At 42.7% G+C, this 20,788-nt stretch overlaps 1 protein-coding gene across 1 annotated transcript in view; it reads right to left on the bottom strand.

Moving 5' to 3' along the window:
• plcb1l (phospholipase C beta 1-like) overlaps positions 1 to 20,788 on the bottom strand; it is a gene marked incomplete at its 5' end in the record, with an annotated part of 110,584 nt that overhangs the window by 34,379 nt on the left and 55,417 nt on the right. Inside the window, 6 exons of the mRNA XM_080514485.1 lie at positions 6,593 to 6,759; positions 7,430 to 7,530; positions 9,666 to 9,741; positions 11,453 to 11,506; positions 13,310 to 13,389; positions 13,823 to 13,963. Of these exons, the coding sequence (XP_080370611.1) occupies positions 6,593 to 6,759; positions 7,430 to 7,530; positions 9,666 to 9,741; positions 11,453 to 11,506; positions 13,310 to 13,389; positions 13,823 to 13,963 (619 nt within the window). The remainder of the gene's footprint in view (positions 1 to 6,592; positions 6,760 to 7,429; positions 7,531 to 9,665; positions 9,742 to 11,452; positions 11,507 to 13,309; positions 13,390 to 13,822; positions 13,964 to 20,788) is intronic.

Raw genomic sequence — 20,788 nt, 5'->3', positions numbered from 1 at the left:
GCGGTTTGAGAAGCTTTAGTGGAAAAATACAAGTATTCAGCGGTTTTAGAATGTAATTCAGCCAATTATTCAAGAAAAAAAAACATCTTCAGATTGTTCGGTGGAAATTAATTGGCAGATCTGACCTCCTGCAGGCAGGAAAACTAAGTCATTAATGTTCTCCAGGTAAACATAGTTTAGATCTTTTCATATAATTTGTTGGCAACATCAAACATATTGAACACAGCTTGACTTATCTTCAAAAATACCTTGAGCAAGGCCCTCGACGCCCTTCACCCTCACACTGCTCAATAAAACATGTTATCTCCTTTCTCTCATAAAGTATATTGACTGACTCCTTACATTGCCTGACATAAAACACACATCGTGATAAAAAAAAAGAGCTTAGTGAAGTCAAGTGTTTGCAACACCATAAACACAAATACAGCAGGTGTTCTCAAATAGACGTCTGCAAAGTTATTTACAAATGCTTTTAAATGCCACATTACAACTGCGATCATAGTCGCTGATTAACGCCACACTGAGACGACATTATTTATTTGCTTTTGGCATTTGTGATGGGTTTATAATATCTGTTTAATTTTTGTTTGCAGGTGTGAACAGTTAGTTTGAAGCCATGAACTAAAAAAAACCCCACAAAAAAACAAATAAACTGATGGATTACAAAGTGAATGTGTTTCTCAACATGTCAGGCTCTGGTGGGTTGAATTACCATTGACACTGAGTACAATAAGTTCAGCAATTAACTGATACACTGAGCTGCCCGTGCACTTACTCTTCCCTTGTTTGCATTATTTTCCTAGGTTACTAATGTTAAGCTTTGCCTTTTCTGCTGTCATCACCGAGCTCGTGTCCTTGCTGAACCTGAAAAGTGAATAACGCTGAATAAATAAGTAATAAGTACTTGCTGAAAAGCTCAAAATGTTCAAACCGTCCTCGCTCCACATTGGCGTCTCCACACACATCACACACACAGCGCACCTGCACGGGCCACATTTTGAACAGATCGTGCGCGCTCCGAGTAAAAAAAAACAAACCCAAAACACCTCCTCCGCCCTCCTACACACTCTCACGTGGAATTATGCTAAATATGCTAAGTGATGCGAGCTTGACTAGTGCAGCAGGTCCCTCCGGCCGCGTTATGCTAATTAATGCGACGCCGCCCTCTGCAGAGTTGCTGGACTAATTAACGCTGGCTGCTGTCTGTGACATCCCAGCTCGCTCGTACAGTGCGTCTTACTCCCCGATGACTCCCAGGACGTAGCCGGGCGGGGGTCTGACCTCTGTACCACGCATGCACGCACACACAAACACATGCACACACACACACACACACACACCAACACCCGAGTTCTCAAGACATTTGTAGGTCAAACGTAAAAATACTGTTAACATAGCAGGGATTATATGCGCGCCTGAGCGGGAACCTACAGGTGTTAACATAAAGGCAAGACTGCAAAGGTGAAGCTCTACAAAAGGCTGCATACGAGGCAAAGTAAAAGAAGAAGAAGAAAAAAATCTTAAACTAATGGTTACACTCTGCTGAGCCGCGAGGAAAGAAACTGTAGTCGGGATTTATTCTGCTGCTAATATGTAAGACAGAGGTGAACAAATGGACGCTAAAACACGCACAAAGAGCTTTCTTCTTCAAACTCGTGAAGGTGGGATGATGAGGCAAACGCCCACTCAAGTGTTTCTGAGGTTTTTTAAATGTCTTGTTGCAGCTCACGTTCTATTCATCTTCCTTTAAACAATGGCTGAGCCATTCAGTACACACAGACTTAAGTAGTCAGGGACAATGGCTAAAGCCTGAAGAGATGAACGGTGTGACAATAAAACCTCCGGAAGGGTGAGGTACATTAATCCGAGCGACGAAGCACAACAGTGCAGCCAATTCTCCTCTCTTCTGCTGTGACATGGACTAAAAGTGATCTGATCAAACATCAATCTGAGTAAAATGACCAAATAGCGCATTGGATTGTTATAAAACTTAATGCACAGTGTTAGAAATAAAAATGGTGGTGGTAATGCACGACTGGTCGATGCAGGAGATTTAAAACGTTCTGTCCTACTGGCCACACTCTTAAGAATTGCAGTTTCGAAAGAAGCTTAGCAAGCTGGATTACTCTATTAGCTAAAAAAAAGTTTCAATACTGGGATCACAATGCAAAACTTCATGGGATGATATCTTGGTGCATATAAACACACACACACACACACACACACACACACACACACACACACACACACACACACACACACACACACACACACACACACACACACACACACACACACACACACACACACACACACACACACACACACACACACACACGTACATAGGCAGCCTTGTGGTGCAATTGAAGAGCATATGATAGGTAGGCACGCAGCCACCCATCACCTCATGGACATTTTTATATGCATGTGTGTCCTTCAGGAGAGCAAAACTGTGCAGCTCAGTGTGTGTGTGTGTGGGCACGCGTGTGTGTGTGGGCACGCGTGTGTGTGTGTGAAGGTAGCATGTGGAGCTCTGGACCTCTCTGCGGAGCAGATGGCAGCATTTCCTCTGGCTAGATAAATACTTCACATGGGGAAATCTGTCACTGGGACAGGGAAGGGCACGCTTCCAAAGAGCTTGGGACAGGATGAACACACTACATCACAGGAGGAGCACATCACAGTGATCAGAGCTGAAGAGCTTCAGCAGTCAAACCGAATATGTGAGCGCGGTTTAAAAGAAAATGAGAAAAAAATTGAAATAAATTAGCATGGCGTGGTTCATTTTGTCACATGAAAGGGAGTGAAGTAGGCCTTTTATTCAGGAGGGATTACTGAGAGGACACTTGTGTGCTCATGGTCGCTTCATGAAACAACGTGCCCCTGGGCAGACATCTAAAAAGGTCCAACTCGCCAAAAAACAAAAAGCCTCGCATTGCTTTTAAGTACTGTTGTTTTGTACCTTCAATTATTTTGCGGGGACATGAATGACATCACATTTTTCCCGCGTGATGCCATATTGCCTGCTTTCATATCAGCTCATACTGTGTCTCCTGTTAATTATGCATAAATTCTGTGCTTTTGGTTTCTTTCATGGCTCAACTTGGCTGGACTGCATTCTAAACGCTTATGGCTTACAAGCTCTGTTACAGTCTTTGCTGATTAATTACAAATGAAAATTTCACATTCAACAGGAATAATCATGATGTCAATAAAAGACTATTTTCATTTTTGTTTTGTTTATAAATGTTGATTTAATTTCATACCATGCAGGTTAAATATATTGCTATGCTGCTCGATATTACATTTCTATAACTTTATGCTAAACTGGTCTAAAGTAGGTACAAACAGTAATGTGATTCTATATTTACTCAAGGAGGATGATGACCATCTTACTACATATTGAGAAGCATAATTTGTACTCATTCTGCAATTTATTTTGATCCTGTTCAGCTCAGATGCAGCATAGCTTAAGAAGCCTGATACCTGGGGCGTGCAATTACTATTCCACTTTTAAGAATATCCATACATGCAGATCTAATCTCAAAGCGCCCTCTGGGATTGATAAATATTTTCTTCTACAGTTTTTCACAGGAGTTTAATAGGATGTGAGTTGCTGAGTTTGTTTTGCCTTACAGGCCATGAAGAAGGAAAGAGTCGAACACTGGCGTGTAGATAATTGAAATATACGAAGGTGAACAGGGCATGTTCAGTATTTGGTGGTCTAACATGATGGGGAATATCTCTTCAGTGATTTGCTCGGCGGTAAATACAACATGGTGTAAAATAAGACCCCCATTTTGGCACTTTTATGTAACATGGTTTCCAGCAGAGATTAAAAAAAAAAAATAATTGAATTGGCGCATCCAAGCGTTCGCCGCCTGATATCTGGAGTGGGATGTTCTCCAGTATTGGCAGCTTCCTGTCCGCTGACACTTCATACAACATGAACGCACAGCGTGTCCAGGAGTGTTGGATCACTCATCCATCTCACTTCTTAATGAATTATTCTGATGTTGTGATTCTGCAGTTTTGGAATGAGCACCGGTCACTTACAGGGGTATTTATGCAGCATGCACAGGCACCAAGTGTATTGAAAGGGCATTATAATAGCCTATAAACAACACAGATTATCAGTAATATAATAGGAAAACACTGAGTTGTTGTTCTGCGGTCTCTGCCCCCCCCCCCCCCCCGAGCTCACCTGGATAACGCGAACAGGGTTGCCTTCACAGTCAAGGCTTTCTGTTGCAGATAACACATTTTATTATCGAACATTTGGACTTGCTTGGGTGAAGCCAATACTTTATAGAAATCCAGTGAAACCCCCCCCACATTATCAGCTTGAAACAGTGAAATGTGTGTTATTTTGGTCTGTTATACACTTTCCAACAGATTGTTGTGCATACAAATGTCATATAAGGATTTAGATTGAGATCAAATTGTGCTTTTAAAACTGGTTGAATTCCTCGGTATTTGAAACATTTGCCTCATAAAGTGTAAATTTTCAAATTTAGGAAAATAAATGATCTTTTTGGGGCTGTGCCGCATTTGCTTTATTTTCACCCCAATATACAATTTGAGGGACTTTACCCTCCTAAATATCCCGCTGATGGAGAGAGACAGACACACAGTGTCACCAAGATGTTATAACCTCAAGAGCCAACAAAGCCTCCTATATACCTTCATAAGAAATAGTAAATGCACCTGTGACTTACATGTCACCTTCCAGTTGGGCCAATCTGTGAGGAAAACTAACCATTAGTTGAAGAATTACATGGATATATCCATTCATCCATCTTCCATCTTCCATCTTCTAACACCCCACCACCGAGCCTCTAAGTGTATTTCTTAATATGTCAAACCTATGCTTCAATTTGAAGCGCGCCGAGCTCTTTCAGTTGCCATAGTGACCATTAATATTTGGATTATTTGGCACTTGCACGAATGAAATCTTTGGTGTGTGCGTATTTCAAGAGAGCCAAAGTAATGCTTATTCAGGCAGTTTGTTTTTAGAGACAGATTCAAACAAAGACAGAAAATTGGGGGGGGGGGATAAAGAAAGATCATGACTCATGAATCGTATAAACACTGTGTGTATACATCTTTAACGTACATTGATGTATGACTGTGTTTAACTGTAATGTGTAATCCCTCTCCGATAATCCAAAAAAATTGTCAGCAAAAATGTCTCCCGAGGGTATGAATACACACCAAGCATGTATGTGAGTGTTTCGCCAACAGTGTTAGGCCAACAGGGAAAAGAGTATCCCTGCTGAATACTGTGAGAGGAACAAGTAGCATGTTAGTACGTAGAACTGAGCGAGGAGTGTGTTTGCAGATGAGAGCCGGTCACCATTCAAAGTGTCATCAAGATGCCATCAATCGTTTTCACACTGACCTGGAAACCCACTAATCCTCACAATCCTCGAAGTGTGCAGGGTCAGTGTGAACATGTGTAATCAGCCGACCCATATAATCTTCCAGGGTTTGAGGCCATGAATGTCCACCCGACTCAAGCTGGTCTCAGGATGTCAATATAATACATGCTGGAGATCGTGTTTTGAAACAAAACTGGCGAGACGGAGAAAAAAAGGCACGTCTGCAGACCAGGAAGAGATTCGTCAAGTTAATAGGTTGTACTCTGTTGGCTCAGGAATGTTTGAACCCGCTAATCGGTCACACACAGTAACCGTCCTTTTGCATGGCAACGGTGCTTGGAGTCGATGAAAACACAACTCTTTGGAAACATCTTCCAAGGTGGAATTCTTTGAAAACACTCCATCTCTCTATTGCTGTAGAAACGAGGGAAAATACAACAAGGGGCTCTCTCTCTGGTTAGACAGTGGAAACGCTGGTATTGCACATGGGCATCATGGCCATAGTAAATACTTCTTCTGCGGATGCACGAGGAGATGGACAATAACAACAATGGCAGCCTCCAGAGTGTCCCATACTCCATATTCCCCTGGGTAGTTTTATAGTTCATAGTCACCTGGAATAACAATCCAATGTCATCGTTTGTCCATGCAAATGCAAATGTACTTGTACTTATACTTTCAAGCATTTTCACAAAAAAAATGCATTGTTTTCAACATTGTTACCATTTTCATGTAAGCGGCCATCATTTTCTAAATGTTGCCATGGAAACGCCAAACTTTTCTGAAACTAAAATGCTAAAACGATGCATTTCCATTAAAAGGTTGTGTAACTGGGGACTGTCGACTATTTACAGACGAACATTCCCCCCTGTGGCACCCCACTGCGTCCACTCACTCTGTAAAACCTTTGGACGCCACACAGAAGTTGCTATGGCAACAACCCTGCCAAACTTGGCAAGGGTGGGGGGGCTAAAGGAGGGTAGGTGGCATCTTGGAGTGTAGTTGGAAGAGGATGAGGATGTTAAAAACCTCAAAATAGACGGTGTTTAAGTGGGCTGAAATCTGTGATTTTCAAGTAGGCTTTTCAATACAAAACACCAAACTACTTGAATTGCTTTGACCTGCGTTCGGAGGGCCCGGTGAGAGTGTGCCACATGTCCTTCAGTGTGCACATAAGCATGGCTGTGCCGACAGAAACATGAGCTACTGACCTTTCTGTGCCAGCGACGCATTGGGTTCATATTTGTCCACCAGCAGCTGGACCTGCTCTGGTTTGAGAGGAGGGTAGAGGATCTCGTTCAGACGAGGATCTCTTTGTTTGTTGTTAATGAACTCTGTCATCTGCTCCACTGTGAGATACGGACGACTCTTCGCCCCCCTGGCGTTGATGAAGAAAGAAGAAAGAAAAAAACACAAAGTCAGTGAGCTGTGAGTACAAGCGCAGAATTTAGGAAAAAAAAAGAAAATGAAACAGGGGAGAAGAAGATGGAGGGGCGGAGCCGTAATTAAAGCGCAAAGAGACGTGGAGAGGGAGTGCGGTGGATGTGCAAAGGACCAGAGGATTAAATGTTGTGTTGAGTAAATTATGAGATTTGATTAAAATGCCTTTCATATCGAAGTCTGTTTCACTAAATTATCTTCTCCCTATCCTCCTGGCTCTCCTGCCATCTCACTTAACTGTGATTAAAATCTAGATTTATGACTTAGAGGGGCACGGGTGGAGCTGGCGCGCTGCCTCAGCCGATGGTTCTGAGTTCCTGTGGGCCACAAGGCAACTCTGCTTCTGCAGCACGGGGGGCCAAACGGCCCGGCTGAAGACATCTAAACCAGGGCCATTACAACACATTTCCTTGTACTAATTAATTTCATATAATGGGCTTGATGGGTATAAACAGGTGTGTCTCAAACTTGCAACACATTGTCTCATCAAGGCTGAATCCCATTAACAAGCTGGTTAGAAATGAGAGGAAGATCAAATCATTACAAACACATTCCCTTAAAAAAAACTACGGCTGGGCTTCATTTTTAAAGGCAAGTCGGCAACTCACACGTCAGAGAAGATGTGGTCCAGCTCAGAACGAGCGCAGATGTTGCTCACGAACATGCTGTAGACCTCTGGAGTGAAATCTTCTTGGGGGATGGAGTCACTCTGCGGCACAAATATGTACATGCAGTCAGGGAAAAAAGTGTACATATATACACGCATGCAAAATGTAGGGCAGCAGGTGGCCTAGAAATGGTGGCCTGTTTTATGTACATGTTCTCGCTGTGGGGCATGGACCCGACAAGTGAACGGTTTGCACAACTGCACCAGCAAAATCAGCTCTTTTTTTTTTTTAGGGTGGGTGTTGCACAATTCTAATGTGGGTAGATCGCATGCATCCTCTTGATTGTTGCCTCAATAAACTTGTTTTGCCGTTAACTCTAACTGTTGCTTTGTAAACCCTTTGCAACTGCGCCAGTTGTTGCTGGTAATCACAGCATTTGAGAAATGAGAACTGAATGGAGTAGACTCATCGAGTGTTACTGTTTTTGTAGATAATGAGCTTATTAAGGAGTTTAAGTTTTAAATACTGCCTTGAAAAAGTTCAAAAGTTCACTGCTGAATGTGTCAGATGTAAAATTTTAATAACCAAGAAAACTTTGGAAACTTGTGTGTCTAATTTTCAAGGTAGAAACGAGGTTATTTACCTCTGGAAATGGAAATGAATAATGCCCAGTTTAACCTTCCAACTATAACTCACTTTATTTCGCCATCTGTTTAATAGTTATAGATCACTGCTTCTGTTTGGATCTCCACCATGGAGTTTCCTCTTCTTTGTGTTGTTAGATATTTCACTTTGAGGTGAAGAAACGCAAATAATAAAAGAATTCCTTAAAAAAAAAAAAAATGCATATAAAATGATCATATGAATGGCTGTGGAGTGTCTTTACACATTTGCGTCTACGATGTCGGCCATGATAAAGCATCTCTGGAAAATCTGTAAATTTCTTGTGTATGTGGTCCTGGAAGAGAGACTCTTTTCACAATTGTATTCAAATAAACAGAGCAGTGAGTTGTGTAAAGCGCATTTTTGCAACTTACTTCAAGGGCTTTTTTGCCACTTATAGTGCATACATCTGCTTCAAAATCACTTATGTTTGTCAGACACAAATCTTTCAACGTGGGCTGTTCTACCTGACCCTCTTATTGAAATGTTGCACTTTCTGTAGCAAAATAATTAGCAGGCAATGTCTGCCTCTTTACAGCCAAAGAGCTATAGAGCCCTCAGATCCACGCAGGTAGGACGAAGGATCAGCACAGTATTGTGGCAGCGAGAAGCAGAGCAGAACCACACGGTCTGAGAAAAGAGTGGGAGAAAGAGAGGGCGAGAAGTGGGAGTTGGGGGTGAGGGTGGGGTTGGGTGTGTTGGGGGTGGGGGTGGGGGGGTGTACAGCTCAAGCCCTGCTGAAACTCACTGAGTCATTCGCAAGACCTTGGTACAATCCACAGTACTCTGTGTATGTGAGTGTGTACATCCTGGGGATTAACAGCAATACCATTTAGCTGTAATTACTGGCACAATGGAATAACAGCAAATCCCAGTGGACCTTCATCCGGCAACACGTCTTACCTCCTGCGCTCTCCTTGGGATAATTACGTATGGCTTGTTCTGTGTGTCAGTGTTGGTATTTCTCTGTGTGTGTGTGCTCATTCTGTTTGTATTCAGGAGCCATTCATTACAGCTACTATGTGTCTCCTCCATTGTGCATCCATATGTTTCAACATGTGTTCAGAACTGCATTAAGCAGCGTTCTTCCACTTTCACGGATGCAAATTGCTCGCTACTGTACTGTTCGAGAGCAGAGGCTGCGAGTGTGCCGGGGGACTGTTTTCACCCCTGCGTGAGAGGGCAGCTTCTCTCGAGTGATGTCTGAGAGAGGTAAAGATAAAAGAGCTTTTGTCATCTCTACTGCTCCCACTGGCTCTATTTGTTTCATTACTGCCAAAGCTAAATCAGTCTAGTGTGGGAAGCCAATGCAGACACCCAGAAAATAAGACGACAAACAAACGAGCAAAGCAGCCATCAGCTGCTGTTTTGGGAGTGCGGAGAAAGAGCAGAAGAGCCAGAGAACAAACTGATGGATGGATGGAGGAGATGAAAAGGCTGATAGACGCAGATAAGAGAGGCAGGATGTGATAGAGGGCCAGGGACACAAATGGAGAGCAGGTTCACAGACCCCAGGAAATATGAGGAGACAGTAACACTAAAAACAGAGGGGGCATCAGTATTTGAGTCTCACTCTGACAGAAGGGAGGTTACAGTTTTCCAACGCCGTCTCCACTCGCTTCCTGTCTGCTGAGAACATCCTGAAGATACTGGAGGGACACAAAAACACAACCCTGTGAGTAATCGCAGAAAACTTCCACACAGATGGGGAGGTTTTCACCCCGATCCTCTGTGTCAAACTTGTGAAGTCGTCGCAGCTTTTAATCGACTCATATTAGAGGTAAAATGTGAGAAGCTGCTATTGTCACAACAGCAGAAATGTGAGAAGAAGACATACACTAACATGGGGAGAAGTGAACGAGATAGGAGAGACCACAAATTCCAGGGAGACTCTACAGAATGACAGATAAATAGGAGATGCAGCATGGAAAATGTAATATACAGTGCACACAATAGGAATACAGAGATAAAGGAAGGCTTACTTTGCCTTAAGTAATGAAGTCGCACGGCTCCGAAATAATACATTTTACACACATCAAGGTTGTACAGTCATTTTCTGTTATTGCAGAGACAATTTAAAAAGAAATTGATTCAGTTGCTCCGGAGCGTTGGGAAGCTATCTCGTCTACGTTTTAACACACTGGCTGATAAATAAGCAGATGGATAGAAATTCCTTATGCATTGTAGGAATCCTTAATGAACTGGTAATATTCATGTAAATATCATCTGATTCGAATATTGCATACACAGATTTATATGCACATAAACCTCAGATGGAAAATACCTCGCACATAAAAAAAATTTCTAATAAGAATGGTACAAAACCCAGACAGGGATGAGCACATATAACAACTGCAGCTATTTCTTATATTACTGCCATTATCACTTCCATGAACATTATCATTTCAGATTGCACTGGTAATGACATAAATTTGATACCAGCAGGAAGGCTCATTATTCTCTCGGGTAAAGAGATGCATATGTAAGTTAGTTTTTTTTGTGCGTTTTCTTTAACGCGAAGCGTCATATCAAAGAGTACTTCGGTCCATTTGACAACGAAGAGACACACTAGGAAGTTCTCCCTCTGTCAAGCTACCGCGTTCTGCTTTATTTTCGGTTATATGAGCAGTGATTGTGATTTACTACAACGACCTCTTGTGCCATCACAGCTACCGCAGGATGTTTTGGTCTGTCTCCATTGGCTATGGCCTGTTTTAATTACTTGCGGAGGCATGCCTCGCGGATTCACGAGCACAAACTGTATGCTCAGTGGGGGGGGGGGGCAGAGTCAAGCTGACATTAGTCAAGTTGACATGTCCTCCAAGCTAGGAGGTTAATTCCCTAAACGACAAGGAGTGTCTCTCTCCTCCTCCCTGTCGACGCCCGCCGCTTCCCTCCTCAGCTCTGAGGGAGGTTATCGCTGAAGTTCACTGTTGCCTGCCTCAAAGCCTCAACTTGACTAATGGAGATGGATTTTCACTGAGGTGATGACAAACTCCCGGATAAATGAAAGCAAAGTTCACAAAACTGAAATGCACAAAGGGAAAGGAAAAACTCTCACAGAGAAGAAGCAGAAACGGAGAAAGGGAAAATAAGATAATTCATTCTGATGAATGTGCATATACGCAGACAGCGTGTGTGTGTGTGTGTGTGTGTGTGTGTGTGTGTGTGTGTGTGTGTGTGTGTGTGTGTGTGTGTGTGTGTGTGTGTGTGTGTGTGTGTGTGTGTGTGTGTGTGTGTGTGTGTGTGTGTGTGTGTGCTGACATGCTGGGAGTGATGAGAAAATGCAGAGGAAACTACACATTGATCAAAGGAGCAGAGAGGTGGCAAGGGAGAGACGGATGAGTCAGAAAGACTTACTTCTTGACAGGGATTCGTCCCTCGGGGTTTAGTTGCAGCTTCAGCCGAGTGTATCTGCATTGGACAGAGCACACGCCTTAAACCGCACGAAGCAGCTGATAATTCTGCTCTGTTTGAATTCTACAAGTGTGTTTACTTGATCTATTATCGTACTCATCTGATTCTCATGTCTATCCACGAGCATGTTCCCAAATTCATGTGACATTTGAAGAAACACTGTCTGTCCACAGACATCCTGCTTGTGTTTAGATGGCGGGTCAGAAACGCGGCTAATCCCTGGGAGTCTTCAGCTTTGGCAGCGAAGAGCCATGCAGCAGCAGCAGCAGCAGTCGCAACAACACAGACAGCGCAACCTGGGCTATAAATAGCATAGCTGCAACAGGAGCTATCATTACAGGCTGGGCTTTAAGTGGCTGCTGGCTAATAATTAATATCCATTACGGTGTCCACTTCACAAAGCCGCCCTGTTGCCACTGGCAAAGTCACCGATGGCTTTAACGGTTAAAAGAGGGCCAGAGAGGTTTTTGTGTCAGAGGCATTATCTTATTTCTATTTTTTTTTTTTTAGATAATGTAAGCTACAGTGGCGTGTAGTCTTGAAAAATTGAAAACAAAAGAAAGACGAAAGGCTGCAGAACAAAGTGTATGATCTACAATGGTAAATATTTATTACGTTTGGTGATCTGTGTGATACACAGAGTTGACTTGTTTCTGTTGTACTGATCTCAAAGAAAAAAAAAACCCAAAAACATTGTTACAAAGAACCATGTGAACACATGCTGGGTTCTGCCCAGATTCCTGTTGCTGCACATATATTCCGCCCCTGCTAAATCACATCGCAGCCTTAAGAGCAAGCGCTAGGAATTAACCACACGCAGGGATGCATCAACATCACTTTGGGGAATGGAGCCTCCTCACGCTGCAGCAGTGGTACGGCGGAGAACTGCCTTATTTGTAAGCGAGCAGTGAACAACAACCGCCACTGTGAGCAACTGAGTGACTGACTCCGGACCTGCTCCATGCAGTCCTATTCAACTCTCTCTGTGCTGTGTGGTCGATGGCCACTTTTATTGTCTCAAAAGTCCATTAGTCTCTTCAGGGGTACAAAGTAATGGCTTCTGTTCGCTGATAAAAATCAGACAGGCGGGGAGTTGTTGCAAAGCAGAGTCCACAAAGCACAAGGCAATGCTGCAGATTGATATTTACGCTCGCTCTGCACAAGCTTCACTCTGTCACAAGCTAGAAACATACATCTGTGGATTACTAATTGTGCGTTTGATAAATATCGGTGTCAAATTATATACTAAGTTGGAACTGAACATTTATTTTCCTTCTCGCTTGAAGAAGCTCAAGTCTGGAAAGTGATTTTTTTTTTTTTTTAAAGGAGCTCTTGTCTATGACCTGATATTATATGTCATTAAAGCAGCAACAGACTGCATCAGAGATTTATACATGCATTTTAGCTTTAGTTATCCTGTTTTTCTTCTGTTTTTCCTACTTCTTCCTGCTTTTATTGATGTGTGGTGAGGTGACCTTTGTAAACACCAAGCCCTCAGGGTTTCCTGTTGAATACATTAAATGTACAGTGCAGCCCAAATGCAGTGAACTTTGCTATGTGTGTACACAGCATGTAGAGGCCAAAAGTTGCCTCCAGCATAGCTTTTGCTGCAATCTGGGCGCTACAAATAGAGGTTTGTATTGGGAAGATGTCTGTGCCGGAAAGAAAAGGAGCCTAGTTTTAGATTTCAATCAGTTATATTGTTCTTTTGCAGGCGATGCTTCATTTAAGCGTAGATCTGACCAACACCTCTGTGTGTGTGTGTGCGTGCGTGTGTGTGTGTGCATACACATGACTTACGCTTTTTCGAGGCAGGCCTCTCTGGACATGTTCTGCACCAACAGGTTAGATGCCAGGTTGAAGAGCTCCTCTGCCCATTCCTGCAGGGAAACAGAATGCATGAATGGATGCGTGCACACACACACACACACACACACACACACACACACACACACACACACGGTTTGCTTTATTATTCCTTCCATCTGTCACGAACAAATAAAGACGTTTGTTAATACATATTCTCCGATTCCGTAGATAATTTATGAATGATGCTTAAATGAGGTAAAAGTGTGAACCCTGACCCTGACAAATAAAGGACACATCCAATTGAGAAATATTGTTCTGCTGCATTTTTTCCCCCTGTTAATTAACCTTCGTAACATCGCCATAAAAAGCAATTTCAAGAATGCAGATGCAAATTGAAACACCTCAGATTGTTTCTTTCACCGGGATTTGAATGAGCAAGGTTTATATTGCACAATACAATAGAGCATTCATTTCTGTCATTTTGCATGCACGCAGAGTCTTTACCTTCGCAGTCTCCTCCTGAAACGCCATGAAGTTGAGATAGGTGATGTTGACCATGTCGGTGCCGCTCACCACCGTCAGCATCCTGTTCTCCATCTTCCCCGCCAGTGTGCTGACGTCCAGTAGCTCACGCAGCTTGGCTTCCTTGAAAATGACACAGACACACGGTATTAAGATCATATTTAGACATTCAACAAATGCCGTTGTGCGCCGGTGTAGTGGAACAGACGCACATCCCAAAACGTAACAGCTCAAACTAAACTTCCGTGGGGAGGCAAAATGACGAAAAACAGGCTACGGAAGAAAAGACAGCGACGGTTTGTTGTTTTTTTTTTTCCCCCTTCGGAAGTGCGAGACAGGGCTGCTCTGTGTCATGGTATTTTGACTCGATTCTGCTTCAAAACAAAAATCACCCACTGAAGCGCTGACCTGAGATAAAAACCTGTTGGCATTTTGGAGCTCATCTGATGGATTATTTGTTTGATTAATGAGCAGGTCAGTGGTCGGACACAGGCGGGCTGAGGACAAGAGGCGGAAGGCTACAGCAAGTGTGAACCACGGTGTCAGTGGAAGGTTCCGGCATATCAAAACACAAAGTGGGGGCAGCTTTCATGACAGGCAGTTTTTATTTGTGGAACAATGCACAGTGCTGGATTTGTTGAACTGCTATTACTGGTAAAAAAAATATATATATATTATGTCTATGATGTAGTTTGTATGTTAAAAACTTGAAGTTAAATTAATGAAACTGCACATGCATGTATGCACACATGAAATACAATATAAACCCCCGACACAGAGACGCAGCCCGAGCTTTTCCAGAAAGTTTTGTTTTTCCTCCTTTACACGACAACAGACTTTGAGTGTTTAAAACGTTGTTGTATAAACGACGCACTAATAAAGCTGAGAGGTCCTCAAAATCTTACTGTGGCGTCTATTTATCATCGACACAGCTTTCCAGACCGTATGACCTTTGTGGTTTTCACACACAAGACACACCCAATTAGTTGACAAATCACGAAGTCGACACCTGAAGCAATAAACGGTTGAACCAAAAATGTGTACCTTATTCATGTCACATTAGTAAGGATTAAAAGCTGTCAGATAGTAGCCCTTCTCCCCCAACAGTGCTCCCATCATATCAGTAATGAAAACATGTAAGCTCTCCACTGAAGCAATACACAACCTTATTGTACTCAAATGTTTCGATATTAACTTGCTGCTCGCGGTACTCGACACACTCAAGCCAATTTGATATAGTTTCCCTTGAGGATAACGCAGCTCATCACCACAATAACCTCAAAACGCTTCTAAGTGAATAGAATATGTTAAGCCTGAATACACAGTGCTAACTTATGATGGTTTTAGAGCGCTCCTTGTCCACTGGTCTTAATGAATGGAAATCTGTGGTGGTTTTACAAGAGACAATATTCTGCTGTCTCATTACATATTCAGTTAAATGGTGAAAGATGGCACAAGGAAGAAAATGAGGCACAATGACTCATTGAAATCACAAGTGGATTCATTCCGCTGAGGATGTAGCTGTTACTCAGAGAGAAAAAAAAGTTTTAAACAGAGGATTGCACATTCACTGGAAAAGAAAAAGTCTCTACTCTGAGTCAGACAATCTGTAGATTAAATATAACTTTGAACTCCCTGAAAAACATTTATTAGCCAACAGATCCAGAGGGTTGTTGTGAGAACTGTGTTGTGGGAAAACAACATTTGCTGGCAGCAGTCCAGGCCCTCAGAGACAACAACTCTGAAGAATTCTTTTTGAGGTAGTAATTGTCTCAGTAAAAACTTAACTCAAAACTCATTTGGGAAAATGTACATTTAAGCAGCTGATTTGGTGCAAATCATAAAATTACAAACTACAACGCCTCCGAGGTGCAAGAGAGGAATAACAATGATCTTCTTGTCTTGTACTCAAATGGCATACAGAATGGTTGCTCTGGCTTAATTAACACAACAAAAAGCCCTGTAAAGGATTTTGCAGTGAAAGCAAATGAGCTCCCACCAATTTCACCAATCAAACAAAGAACATTGTGTCCTGTGTCAGGCTGATAAATGTCCTCTACACAACACTCACCAATCAAATTGCGACTCTTAGTGGCACACAGTATCATCACACTAGAGTTTTTGGAGGGAAACAATTGCAGCCTTGAAGAATCTCTCCCTTAATAATTAAGGCCGGGAGAATATGGAGTGGGAGTCATGCCACTCTCGAGACAGCCATTGTTGCTATTGTCCATCGATTCATGCATGAGCAGAAAGACTATTCACTCCGACCGTGTTGGACAAAGCGCAGTAGCAGATTTCGTGTTGAAGGATCTATTCACATCAAAAACGCTTTTGGAAAAAAACAAAATGCAGGTGAAGAACATGCAAACTCCACATAGGAAAGTCCTTGAGGCAGGACTCAAGTGGGATATTTCCCTCTGTGTGGAGACGGTGGTAAATTACGACCACCAATCAATTAAACAATAATCCCATTTTGTGGATTTGAATGGAAATGCGCCCCTGTTCAATGGAGTATCTGGAACGCCACCAGCTTCATCAAAGTAACGACTTTCAATGAACTCAGAGCTACAGTACCAAACGCTCCCTTCAGAGAGGAGCTCTGGCAGACGTCCAGAAGCTGAAGACTTCTGAGAACAGATAGGATGACAGTAAGTTGCATACCGCACTTCATTTATTATAGCGTTTGAACGTCAATACAATTTGATACTGCTGTGACGTTGCAGCCATTAGCTGAACATATGGCTCATCTTGTTGTGTGCAATCGACAGAGCGCCGACCGGGCAGGAGGCTGCAGGCACTTAAAGCACATCAGCAAGAGAGACATAAGCAGGTATGTTGGGAAAAGACTGAAAGAGCTACTGTATGACGGCAGGTGGAGTGAGGATGGAAGGACGAGGAGGCAGAGAAGTAAAAAAAGGAGAGAGGCGTCTGAACCAGCCATGAACAGAGAGCACAACTTAAATAGTAAGGGGTCTTACCTACAAGGGCAAAATGTCATTTTGGCTGGTGCATTGTGGAAGCCATTACAGGCGAATCGAAGTTCCCCGTTACCACAAAGACGGGCAATTTCGATACAAACAGGCAAAGGGTGGAGGTGGGATGGGACTCGAGATGATTCTGTGGTTTGAAGCAAGAGGATGGCATTGTGCGTTGCCACCTACTTCAGTGCGAGGTCCTAGCTTTTGTAAAACACAGTCACGGACCAGTGAGCGTCTGCCTGTGACACTGTGTCACGTATCTGTGCAGTCATGCTTGAGAGTACGTGTTTGGTCAGGCGTTCACAGGGCGCGTTAGCAGTTGCAGTGTGTCGGCATGAGAAGAACTCGGCACACTTAACATTCAGGTGGAGCTGCAGCCGGAGGAAATACAGGACTCTCTGGCTTCCTGTCTTAGTTTGTCACAGGACCCCCAACCTGTCAGCAGCTGTGCACTCAAACCATGTCACACTCTGTTGGGCACGAGGAAGAGATTTGGTTTGGCAAAGAAAAGGGAGCCAGACTTCAGGTCGGCAAACCCGCAGCACAGCACCTGTCTAGAGTCACCTGCATGGATGGACGGTTTGGTTTGGACACACACATCCACACAAGAGTTCACAGGAGGACTCAAAACCCACACACACACACACGCACACGCACGCACGCACACGCACACACACACACACACACACACACACACACACACACACACACACACACACACACACACACACACACAAATGGTCACCTGTGAAGCGCAAGTATAAAGACCCACACAGACACCAGATCAAAAGAAATGCCAGTATGAATGATTGATGAAGACCCGACTACTTTCACGCACGCCACCAAACAGGATAAAGACAGATGAAACCAGAGGATTACTGTTGTAATCATTTATTCAGCTTTTTATTTGAAGTTATATTCGTATAGAGCAAAGGTCATCGACCTGTTTGAAGCTGAGGGCTACTTCAAGAATAACACTAAATACGAAAGGCTAGTTCTTGCAACCTTTCAGAATAATTGGAGCTGAATGGTTCACCTTAAGTCCTGGGAGCCTTTTTCCTTTGCATGCATGAGTTTTTGTTGTTTTTTTTCTCAAAAAAAAAATCTGCATCTGAGGTTAATTTGTGGCTCTAAACTGCCCCTAAATTTGAATATGAGAGTGTGATAACCTGATCTGTCCATCGAGAGCAGGGATTAACCCCCTTCCCAGTGGCTCCACGTTGTATGAACGGTATACGAGATGGAGGCATGATTAACCTTTAATATTAATATTCATATATGTGAAGAGGCTCAGACTCACATTGTGAATTATTCAAAATGACGGGGAACAGATTTGCTAAAGCAGACAGCATCATTCATTCCTGCTCATCACAACTTGCTTTAACAATCCAAAGTCTGTGGACACATCTGTGATTAATGAGCCCTGTGGATGTGATGTTAGCTACCCCAGGTATGGAGAGACATAAAGGATAAGTGAGAGAGATAAACAGATAAAACAAAAGAAAAGAAAGAAATCAGATAAACTAAAGTCAGGAGTTAAACTCTGGGTACTGCAGTTTTGTTAGACACAGATACCCGCGGTAATAAATGTCTGCAATAAATGCCCCAGTTTGAAATTTACATAGGTGGATGAGCTCTTCTGTTTGTAATGTGTTGCTATGCAGATTTCTAAATTACAATTCCATAAGTGACTGTATCAATGCTCTGACTCGTGTTGCAAAACAAGCAGTTGCAATATTTACTGCTGTTACAAAGTGTTCTGCTTAAAATATATACACTGAGGCGCTTGAAATAAGTTATTAGGAGTCAAGGATAGTTGCTTTAATAAGTGAGAAGAGCCTTGTTCAGGGATGGTGCCGCTGGTGTACAAACCGAGTCAAGTGAAAAGCCTCTCTTTTTTCTATTAAATGTCTCCATGTCTCACTAGACCTACATTTTACAGCATAGAGTGGAAAAAGAAAGGCACTTCGGTTGGTATCTTGAGGATGGCTGCACTTTTAATGACCCTGCCAGTTCACAGCAGTTCACACTGCATTTTTAAAGCAGGGCTTTGCAAAAAAAAAAAAAAAAAATCAAACAGGATGTTTAAAGGGAAGTAGCAATGTTTTCGGTAACAAATGTAACATTTCAGTGACGGGTGTTCAAGCTGAAAGTAGACAAAGTGTCAAATATAGGATGTTTCTAGAAGGGGTAAAGTAAGTCATCTTCAGAAACACAACATGACAATTTACTTTTGATGGCGCCATAGACACAAGTGCTCATTGTTTAGCACTTTTTTCAGTTCAGGATAATCAGGCTATGCGAGCAAAGGCGATAACCCCACACCAACGCATATCGACACCACGAAAAGATGAAAGTTCTGTAAAGATCAGTAAAGTCTCTTTTTAGAGTTGTGAATCATAAAAAAATCTTCTCTTGTGGAGTTCCATAAGCACACCATGATGGGAAAATGAACATAATAGTTCCCCTTCGTGTCAACAAGATAACCCACGTAAAACTGATTCATACATCTGCTTATTCCTCCCTCATCCTATGACAATGAGCAGACATGCAGTTTTGTGACAAGTTTCACTCTATTCATGAAGTATTTAATTATATTTTGGGCACATCTCTGGGATGCACATTTTGTACAACAGATACATAACAATCGATATTGTTGGAAACATACAATACCTTCCGCTCCTTGTGGATTTATGCCCAACATGTTAAACTAAACAACAAATAATGGCACAACCAGCATGAATCCTGACTTTGACACCACTATTCAAAGCAATGCATTGTGACATATGGAGACATGACATCAGGAGCAGTGCTGCAGGTTCTGAGCAAGACACAGATCCTCCAGCTGCTGGTTACCCTTTTTAACTAACAGAGCGGTACGATTGTGTTCAGGAGGTATTCATAACCCTCAGGTAATTCAAAGGAAGTTATGGGATGTGATGAGCTTATTCTGCCACACAAATATGGCGCAGATGTGTTATGTGTAGCGGAATGTATTTGTCTGGTAACATGGCATAACTGAGTTACCCTCATGTCATTGTTATTGAGAGGCCTGTGTGCGTGTCCAAGTGCAAGTGTGCGCACATTTGTTGTTACGCGTGTGTCATCATCCCGTGTGAGTCACCGAGGGTAAAGCAGAGCTAATCTGGAGACGAGTCCCTCTCTCGGCGGTGCAGTCATTTATTTAAGAGGGTCACACTGCATCTGCACAGCATGTTTTAAACATTAGACACATCGTAACTTACACAGACGGAAAGCACTGAAACATTGATCCCATTAGAAGAGAGAGCCCCGTCTTTCATGCCAAAACGTAGACGCTCTCTGTAAATGCCCATCCTAATCACGTACACTCCCGGACACACATGTGCAATCGCATAGAAACAGAGACACCTCCTTCTGCAAGCGAGCAGATACGTCAGATTGCAGCTGAAGCACAGGCGTAGACGCACACGTATTGCCTGCCTCTTTTATCCAACGGCATTGCGGTATGGATTTGACTTGTCCTCGATTTGATTTACTTTCAGTATGCGCCGCTTAAACTGTAACCAAAACAATGTACATGCTAGTAAATAGAACTGTACTCAATCCATCAAGTAAACAATAAAACACATTTATGCCAGTTGTATCTTCAATAAGCAGATTAAAAAATGGAAGGAATTAAAAAAAAAAAAACATTGAAAGAAGGCTCAGCATCGAAATCAAAGTTTTTCTGTGTTTGGAAGTAGAAGAAACCTGCAGCGAAATGGATTACGGAAGCTGCATACAAAGGCGGTACAGACACATACAAAGGGGTGTATAAACAGAAACACCAACATCAGTTCAAAAGCAACAGCAAAAAAATCCTCCACTTCACAAAAGCATAGTGGGAAACTACAGACAGAAGGATTTTTGTACAGAGGGACACCATGTAGAAGTTTTTCTGTCGAGGTGCGATCGGTTCAGGCAGTCTTTCATAACAGCACAACTG

The sequence above is a fragment of the Blennius ocellaris genome, assembly GCF_963422515.1.
Source record: "Blennius ocellaris genome assembly, chromosome: 18".
Classification (NCBI taxonomy): domain Eukaryota; kingdom Metazoa; phylum Chordata; class Actinopteri; order Blenniiformes; family Blenniidae; genus Blennius; species Blennius ocellaris.
This window is presented reverse-complemented; position numbering and strand designations above follow the sequence as displayed.